Below are 9887 nucleotides of genomic sequence, written 5' to 3'. Positions count from 1 at the left end.
TCACTTTTAACCACTGGGGCTGCTGGCTTAAGAAAGTCTCTGAGCTATTTGGGTATTTTATTTCTCCCTATTCTAATTCATGGCCCTCCGGAGATTTTGCAGATCTAGAAATATCTGTTTTATCCGCAGAGCCTTGCATGTATCTAGCGGCCTGATTCTTACTTCACAGGTTCATCTTGGTTACAGTGGGGGCTCTCCACAAGGCAGGCCTCTTTCTGGCTCCTTACAGAGCCATTTAAACCTCTGCTGTTAGCCCTAAGATGAAGGTGGTTACAAGGCTTCCAGGTTTTCAGGTATGGGGAAGAAGTCAACAGGGCAAGGAAAGGGGAAGCAGTCACAGGCAGCTGGCTGGGTGGAGTGGGAAGAAAGGCTTCCCTGGAAAACTGATCAGCTTTAGCCACTGAAATTTCAGAACCAGGCTGTGGGGAGAGGGGGGAAGGTGTGGTGAGGAAGTAAATCAGGTTTTCCCAGGTTAGGGACCAGTCAGAAAGGGGTGTGGTTGGGGGGTGATAAGCAAATAATTTTTAATGTGTACAGTTCTGTGGAGGTGGGAGATGTAAGGAATATACACCAAGTTCTGAACCATCCACACAGTTTGCAGCGTCTATAATCGATTACCTCTGTATCACAGCCCTGCCTATCCTGCCCCCACTTTCCTCCCCCCTGCACTTGTTGGCATGCACACAGTAGTGTGCCAAGCAGAATACAAGGACTGGCCATCTTAACGAAGACAGCAGGTGTCGGGACCACTTCAGACCTCCTCCAGGCCAGCTCATTAACCCTCTCCCAACACAAGCATGACACCTGGGCCTGAGGAGGAGGGTGACAGGGAACCCAGGTGACATCATTGTCAGACCGTCAGTGTCATTATACCAGCTGGGTGGTTTCCAACACAAAAGCTGAGTCAGAGGGTGAACTGGGGGAGGAGGGTGAGTCATGGGTGACTGGTAAGAAATGAAAACAGAGCAGCTAGGGCAAGTCTGTTTCCTGGAGATGTCCCTTCTTATAAAAGCCCAGCTGGCCATTGCCTTTACACAAGATCCACGCTTGACAGAGAGCCTGTTCTTCTCTGCGCATTAGGTGAGTCTCTGCTTGAAACGGATTTGAAATTCTTGCCTATTTTTCACTATGGGAAACTTTACAAAGCTGATGCCTGTGACAGGGTTGATGTGGGGTGCTACCTAGAGTTAGAGAACATTAGAATTTCTTGCTCAAAGTATAGCACAGTTGGGGTCTGAAGGGAAATGGTTCAGACAGCCACCTTGATAGATAGCAGTGGAATCAGAGATCAGTGCAGGGGGAGGAAGGATCCACTTAGAGATGTCCACCAAAGATCACAGTAGGACATAGGCTAAGGCTTCGGCCCAGAGAACTTTCAGTGCTACTGCAGTTCTCACTGGTAGGAAGCTCAATATATAAATTTAATACATTAAGTGGGCCTGCCAAGCATGTTTTCTGGTCCATATGGAGCTTACCAACCTTCTAGTCTGACAGAAAAGGTGACACATATGAAATTGAGATGCCAGGCATAGACAGTGCTGGTGCCAGAAGTGATGGTGGAAAGGGGACATACGGACGGATGTGTGGCTCAAAGATCACCCCTAGTGGTAGTACGTACTGTGAACTATGACAGAAGAGTATTTGGTGAGCAGACGTGGAAACAGGAAAATCAACAGGAAACTGAGAGCATGGGCTAGAAAAGGCAAAACCACACAAGTGTGGATTGGTACGCAGGCGCCCTGCAAGGCACGCTGTGATTTAGTTCACAAAGAGGTTGTTTTCCAGAAGTCCTGGTGTGAATTCACAACCGTCTCAGAAACCAGCTTTTTCTTTGAGATGTTTTGTTGCTTTTTCTTTTATTATTAGTGCTTTCGGTTAGTCTAAAGGCATAGGTTTTTGTGTGAGACTTCATATGCATAGGTCATTCTGCTTGGCTCCTTTCACTCTTGTCTTGGACCACCTTCAGTTAGGTGTATAACGTGACCAGGGGGAGCGAGGGTAAGGAAGGAACCCACTGCGATGGACCAGAGCAAACCACCCTTTGGCTCATTCTCTTGAAAAGGTTCAGAAATTATGACATCATGTTTTTCTTTCAAGTGTAGAAGTGCAGAAGTGAGAAACGGGCTCTTTCCTTTAAAAGGGCCTGCAATGAAATTTACTTGACTTTGAAGTTACCTGCTCTTTCAACAAATTACTACGTCAGCTTCTCTGTTTCCAGGATCAAGTGCTATCTAAACATGAGTTCCCACCAGCAGAAGCAGCCATGCACTGCACCCCCTCAGCTGCAACAGCACCAGGTGAAACAGCCTTGCCAGCCACCACCCTCGGAACCTTGTGTCCCCAACACCAAGGAGCCTTGCAACCCCAAGGTTCCTGAGCCCTGCAACCCCAAGGTTCCAGAGCCCTGCCAGCCCAAGGTTCCAGAGCCCTGCCAGCCCAAGGTTCCAGAGCCCTGCCAACCTAAGGTGCCTGAGCCCAGCCAGCCCAAGGTGCCTGAGCCTTGCCAGCCTAAGGCGCCTGAGCCCTGCCACCACAAGGCACCTGAGCCCAGCCACCACAAGGCACCTGAGCCTTGTCACCCCAAGGCACCCGAGCCCAGCCACCACAAGGCACCTGAGCCTTGCCACCCGGTTGTTCCTGAGCCATGTCCCTCAAATGTCACTCCAGAACCATATCAGCAGAAGACAAAACAGAAGTAATGTCATCCCCAGCCATGCCATGAAGACCTGATCCCTGGATGCCGAGGCCCCTTTCCATCCATTCTGCTTATGCGTCCAATTCCCTGTACTTCACATGATGTGCCTTTGGTCTTCATCCCTCCCTCCTTGCACCATCTAAACAGATGTCTCTCACACTCATTCTCCGGGGCTCCTGAGCCTCTTGACATGGTCCAAAGTCCCCTTGAGTGGCTAATCTCCCTGTGGCTCAGGATTCACCTGAAGGAGAACAGGGTGTGGGACAAGTGAATTTTCAGTGTTCTTCTCCAATTAAATACCTTTTAACTCCATACCTGACTGTGTGTGTATGTCAATGCTTTAACAAACTAACATTACTTTTTTCAGTATCAAGCAAGCAGGAATGGCACAGCAAAAACTGCTCCAGAGGTCTATAGCTAAAAGATGCCCAATTTGTGACTGTGTGTATGGGGTGGGATTCTGTGTGTGCACGCGCATGTGCAAGCGCATGTAGTTTTTATACATACAAGACACATTGCTACAAGAGTATTCAAGGCTACTCAGTATCATTACTTTGGAAAACCACAGCTATGGCAGGATTTTCTTCTTTCCCTGAGTGGTTCCCATCCAAGGGTGCATGGTTCCTACTCCATGTCATCACTGGCTTTGAAGACTTTGTCCCAAAATTGTCCTTGTTCTGTTGAGTTGATTCTCTTAAAACTATTTCAACGAAGCAGTGCTGTGGGTTTCCATCTGCTTATTTGTTCTTTATTTGTCCCCCCTCTCTGACATCCGTACTTCCAAACACGAAAACACACTCCAACATCAAACATGTCTGCCAAATACACACGGGGGAAGAATCCTTCACACAAACATTCAGATACGTTTTAGCTCGGTTAGGTCTTCAAAATCATGCAACATACACTCTACATTACCTCAGTCAGTCCTCTTTGATCTAATGATGCCCCCTGAGGATGGTGCCTGCCCTAAGAAGGAAAATGGTCCTCATGCCCTTCCCATGAAAACATTCTTTTTCGTGCCCCCTCTGTCTTTCTCCCTCTCCCATGCCCCTCTCTTTTTTTCTCACATTTATATACATTATCATTGTATATTTTACTTCCCCAAATAAGACTTAAGAGAAAATGCATCAAAAGAAAAGGGGTGAGGAAAAGTGTAAACAGGTTTCAGAAGACAGATTGGTGCAGAAAAGACAACAACATAAAGTTGAGTGCAAGCAGGTTACTATAACTTAAGCTATTGGATGGAGCAAGGGAGTGTTGAAGAGTATCTAGTTCATCTTCCAGATACCTGGCATGAAGCGATGATTACTAAAGGTTGTCAATAAATTGCATCTCTGAATTTCTGGATCTATGGCTCTTGGCTTTTGTTTACCCTACTGACCTTCTTTCAGATTTCCCTGATGGTCAGAATGTCTGTGATCATGGAACTGACCACAGAAGGCAAGGAAATTTTTCAGAAGTGTTACAGTGATCCCTGGGATGTGTGTAACAGGAGGCACGTGGTACCCATGTTGTGTACATGTGCTCCATATTTACAAAGTGTTCACAGATACTTGGGAAACAAAAGACAAAAACTGATTGCCAAGGATTTGCAAGTTGGGCAGCTGGCAGAGAGAATGACATCAGTTGGATCCATGAGGTGTACTCACATGTGAGATGACTGCAAATTATGGTTCATAGCCATGATGGAAAAGGCCATTGATGTTTCTAAGAACAGTCACTGTTAAAGGGACAGATTTTTACAGATTTTTATTTTTGTTTTGTACACAGATGTGATTATATGAGTTACATACTATGATGTTTTATATGATTTTGATACTGTCCTTGAGTTATGACCTTGATATATGACCTTGAGTTAGATACTAGTCAGAACACTAGCTTTCAAAGAGACTGAGAGTTGAGAAAAATCAGTCAAATTCTTTATACTTTGAAAGACTGAGGCAGAAGGATTACAATGGATTGTAAATTCATCTGGGATTATAAAGCCATTAGGGCCAGTCTCAAATTAAGTAGAAAAACATATTTGGGGGTATAGTTTAGGGCTCTACCATGTGACTAGCATGGGAGAAACCCTATATAAAATACCCAAGAGCACACACAAAAATATACACATTGCACATCTTCTGAACTCCACCGGGAACCAGCCATTTTTGTACATGTGTCAGCATTACATTCAACAGGAAAGGATGTGGCTGACGCATCATCACCAACAGATAATGATTAGTTATTCTTATCTAAATGTGTGATCATACCATTATCAAACAAGAATAATCGTGAAGGAAAAATTCTGGACAATATCAAGGTCATATAAAATACCAAGGCATTTTACACACACAATCACATCTGTGTACAAAACAAAAAATTCAAAACTGACAGTAAACGCCGCAAGATATACATGCATACATACATACATACATACACACATACATACATACACATACATACATACATACACACATGCATACATACATACACATACATACACACATACACACATACACATACATACATACATACATACACACATACACATACATACATACATACATACATACATACATACACATACATAGTGTCTTTGTTTGGCTGCTGAGTAAAAAGTGTTGACCATTCTATTTTTTGAATGTATCTGTATTTTAAGCATTGACCCATAAGCTGAAATTGCATTTATATATAATGTTTCTTTAAATAGTCTTTTTAATATTATAACAGTATAAAATTTTGAAGAGCTAGAAGGAAAAAAAATGTTAATTTCTGAAACTCCAAAGCAGTTTCCAGAACATCAGCCCAAGGATGAAAGTAATAGGTCCACGGTCTTACGTCTATTGATTTGCGGGGGGGGGGGGGGACATTTGCAAGCTTGAGTGTGATAACCAACAACACTCTATCCAGTTTACAAAGACTCTAGTCTCACTCCCTGAAGTTGGCGGGCACAACTCCACCATTCCCCACAGCTCACGCCCTGAAGTGGGAGGCTGTCATTCGCTGAGTCAACGGTAGAGGGCAGTTGCTGCCTTTTTATGACGAACTGGAGGCCCACAGTAAGGTTGAACCACAGGCTCACAAGGTACTTTGCTGACAGCACCTGATGCAGATAAAGCTATGAACGCTCAGGTTCTTCTTTTCATGCATCTTGGTTTCCGCATTTATCTCAGTATTACTGTTAGGAGGATCACAAGCCCCCCATGTGAGAAGCCTGGCAGAAAGAAAAAGATGTTGAAAGGGTACATTTGTGTCCTGAATCTAACAAGCTACTGAAACAATGCAGCCTGAAGATAAGGGATCTCTCCAGGAATCTTATTCTCAGCGAGAGCAAAGGCCCTAGGCTGGGTGGTGACTTGACTCCCCAGAAGGACGTTTCTCACAGTTCTAACAACCTGACAGACCACTTTACAGGATGAGAGTATAGCCCAAGCAATGGCGTGGGTGGGTGGAACACACTTTGACCAGGACTGCATAGGTGGCATGTCCTTGGTCAGCTATTTAATCTTGAATCTCATTTAAGGACCTGAAAGATAGACTTTGGGAAGGGAGCATGCTGGATGTCTTTGTCTTTCTTTCCAATGTGGCCACACTGAATAAACCTTTTTCTACTTTCCACTATTAATTTGGGTCTTTTAAAAATATTTTTAGGTTTATTTATTTTAAGTATTATATGAGTGCTTGACTGCATGCATGTGTACCACATGTGGGCCCAAGAAGGCCAAAAGAGAGTGTCAGATCTGGAAATGGACTTTCAGATGACTTTGAGACACCATGTGAGCTGAGAACCAAACCCAGGTCCCCTGAAAGGGCAGTAAATGCTGTTAACCACTGAGCCATCTCTCCAGCCCTAGGGTGGCTCATTTAATCAGCAAATTGAGGATGAGTGGGTGAAGTTGGCTTCTGGGCACACAGGCTATCTTTGATATAACCCACATGTGTTAAAGAAAAAAGACAAGGTACCTGGTTTAAACATGAACCTCTTCATTCCATAATATTTTTACTGGTTATTTGGGAATTTTACATCATGAACCCAAGCATATTCACTTCTCAGCCTTCCTAGGTCTACTCCCAAACACTTGTGACCCAAAAAGAAGAAAAACAGGAAAACAAGCCCATTTGTGTTCTCCATAGAGTGACTGGAGCAAGGTCCAACTCCCAGAAGCCAGCTCCTTCGCCACCTGCACCCCCACCAGAAGCCGTCAGCTGTGGAGAGCTACACTTCAGCAGCCTATCACAGCTTTTAGGGGGTGTGGGTACCATAGAGGTTGTCATAAAAGTCTTCTATGTCCCTCCTTCTCAACTGTGAGTCTGTAGTCATTAAAACCATGGCAAACGTAGCTTCCTTGCCCTTTACCATCAGCGTGAGCATAGATCACATGGTTTCTGATGACAACGTGGACCTCAGACATCCACATGGTCTAGCATCAGCACATGCCACATATCTCATCATGGTCCCCAGTGGCACTACAGACCACAAACATTAACACTGCCCTCTGCCATTGCACAGGGCACAGACACCATCGTAACCCTCCATGGCAGCGTAAGCCAAGGTCATCAACATGGCGTCGGGTGGCAGCACAGGCCACTCAGATCAACATAGCCCTCTACACCAGCACAGGGCATGGACATCAACAGTCTTCAGTACGGACCATGGAGATCCACAAGAACTTTTTATAAGTGAGTTCATACTAGATTGCTGTCTGTATCCTCTTGGTTCAGGTGTCTCTTCCCTGAGTAGCTGTGCCAACCACCTTCCTAGTCAGCTTCCTCCACAGGCAGTTTCCCCCACCTCTACTTCGTTCCCCATTTCCTTTCCTGCTCTGCCTTTGCACGCCACCCATTTTCTGGTTTATGTTCAACACTTGCCAACTACACATACTTCCCCAGAGTCAAGTGGCAAGACTGAACTATTTTTTTCTCTTATTAGGCCTCCTTTGTATTTGTGTATTAATAGGCTCTGCCTCAATGTGCAGAGCTCGTGCCAAACTGCGCTGTAGTCACCATGTCACTCCACTTAGATTCAGGTACGACTTCCCATGGAAGCAGAAACCTTCTCTGTGTCCCCCGGGCACAGCCTGCTCCACCAAGATGTCTAAGTCATTGAATTCTGCTGGAGTATTCATAGTTCGTTCTGTAATGAATAATTGATTTGACAGCAGCATCTGCCTTGTGGATTGGCAAAAAGGATCTGTTTTACCCAGTCACCCAGGTGACTCGGGCTCCTTGTCCTTTGTAGTTTGAGTACCTTTCAGGTCTCTCCATTTCACACTGCTGTATGAACTGGAAATGTCTTGAATGTTACAGAAGAATGGATAAAGAAAGTGTGGTACATTTACACAATGGAGTATTACTCAGCTGTGAAAAACAGTGACACCTTGAAATTTGCAGGCAAATGGATGGCACTAGAAAAAAACCATCCTGAGTGAGGTAAGCCAGACTCAGAAAGACAAACACAGTGTGTACTCACTCATAAGTGGATATTAGATGTAAAGCAAAGAATATCCAGGCTACAATCCACAGTCCCAGAGCAGCTAGGTAACAAGAAGGACCCCACCGTAGGAGTGGGAAATGGAGAAAATATCCTGGGTAAACAGGACGCGTGAGGGGATGAGCAATAGGGGAGAAGGGATGGAGGGTGAGAACATGAGGGGACAGGATTTTCGAGTTGAGTGAGGGACAGAGAGGAAGAGCAATAAAAGAGGTATCTTTTTTTATTTTAACACATTACTTAATTTTTCATTAAAATTTTTTATTTAAAAAATTTTTTTCATTTTACATACCAACCACAGTTCACCCTCCCTCCCATTCTGCCGATCCCCCTCCCACCTTCATATATTTCCCCCATCCAACCTCCCATCCACTACTCAGAAAGGGTAAGTCCTCCCATTGGGAGTCTATAAAGTCTGACATATCAAGTTAAGGCAGTCCTAAGCCCCCACCCCCTGTATCTAGACTAAGAAAGGTATCCGTTCATAGAGAATGTGCTCCAAAAAGTCACTTAATGCACTAGGGGATAAATCCTGGTCCCGTTGCCGGTTGGACCATAGACTGCCCAAGCCACAGAACTGTCACTTACATTCAGCTTGATAGAGGGAGCCATCATGGGGTAAGGAAGAAACCTGGTGCTAGGGAAACATCCAGGAATCCACAAGGATGACCCCAGCTCAGACTCTTAGCAATAGTGAAGAGGGGGCCTGAATTGACCTTCTCCTATAATCAGATTGGTGACTATCCTGACATAGAAACTTCATCCAGTAACTGATGGAAGCAGACGCAGAGATCCACAGCCAAGCACTGGGCTGAGCTCCTGAAGTCCAGTGGAAGAGAGGGAGGAGGGATTATATGAGCAAGGGGTCAAGATCGTGATGGGGATATCCACAGGGACAGCTGACCCAAGCTAGTGGAAATTCATTTACTCCAGACTGACAGCTGGGGAACCTGCATGGGACCAAACTAGGCCCTCTGAAAGTGGATGACAGTTATGTGGCTTGGGCTTTTGTGAGGCCCCTGACCATGGGACCAGGATCTATTCCTGGTGTATAAACTGACATTTTGGAAACCATTCCATATGGAGGGATGCCTTGCTCAGCACTGATGCAGGGAGAAGGGGCTTGGTCTTGCCTCAACTTGATATGCCAGCCTTTGTTGACTTCCAGTGGGCGGCCTTACTCTCTCTGAGGAGTATATGTGTGTGGACTGAGGTTTCTGTCCCACCCCATCCTTCAGTCCCAAAGGAACACACAGAGATCTACCTAACTTATAAACTGGTTAGCCTAGTAGCTCAGGCTTTTCTTATTAACTAATTCTTACATCTTATATTAGCCCATTAATCTTGTCTGTGTTAGCCACATGGCTCGGTACCTTGTTCAGCGAGGCAGTCACATCTTGCTTCTTCTGCATCTGGGTGATGACTGCTCTGAAACTTCTTTCTTCCCAGAATTCTTGTTGCCCTGCCTCTACTTCCCATCTGGCCACCCCATCTATACTTCCTGCCTGGCTACTGGCCAATCAGCATTTATTTAAAATGCAACTGACAGGATACACACCACTGTCCCACAGCAGATGTGGGGATGAGGAGGAGGTGGGGGAAACAGGAAGAGGGGAGGGAGGCAGAACTGTGGTTGATATGTAAAATGAGTAAATTTTTTAAAAAAATAATACTTGCATCTAATAATAAAAATAAACAAAAAGAAAAGAAAATGCTTGA

The 9887-nt window shown here is 45.0% G+C and overlaps 1 protein-coding gene across 1 annotated transcript; it reads left to right on the top strand.

Moving 5' to 3' along the window:
- Nucleotides 1-1051: 1051 nt before the first annotated feature.
- On the top strand, nucleotides 1052-2699 carry LOC119801361 (cornifin-A-like). Its single transcript, XM_038311913.1, has 2 exons — nucleotides 1052-1080; nucleotides 2219-2699. The coding sequence occupies exon 2, from the start codon at nucleotides 2238-2240 to the stop codon at nucleotides 2697-2699; it is 462 nt and encodes a 153-aa protein (XP_038167841.1). The 5' UTR covers nucleotides 1052-1080; nucleotides 2219-2237.
- Nucleotides 2700-9887: the final 7188 nt, after the last annotated feature.

The sequence above is a fragment of the Arvicola amphibius genome, chromosome 14, assembly GCF_903992535.2.
Source record: "Arvicola amphibius chromosome 14, mArvAmp1.2, whole genome shotgun sequence".
NCBI classification, from domain to species: domain Eukaryota; kingdom Metazoa; phylum Chordata; class Mammalia; order Rodentia; family Cricetidae; genus Arvicola; species Arvicola amphibius.
Note: the sequence above shows the minus strand (reverse complement) of the source record. Positions and strands in the feature narration are given on the sequence as shown.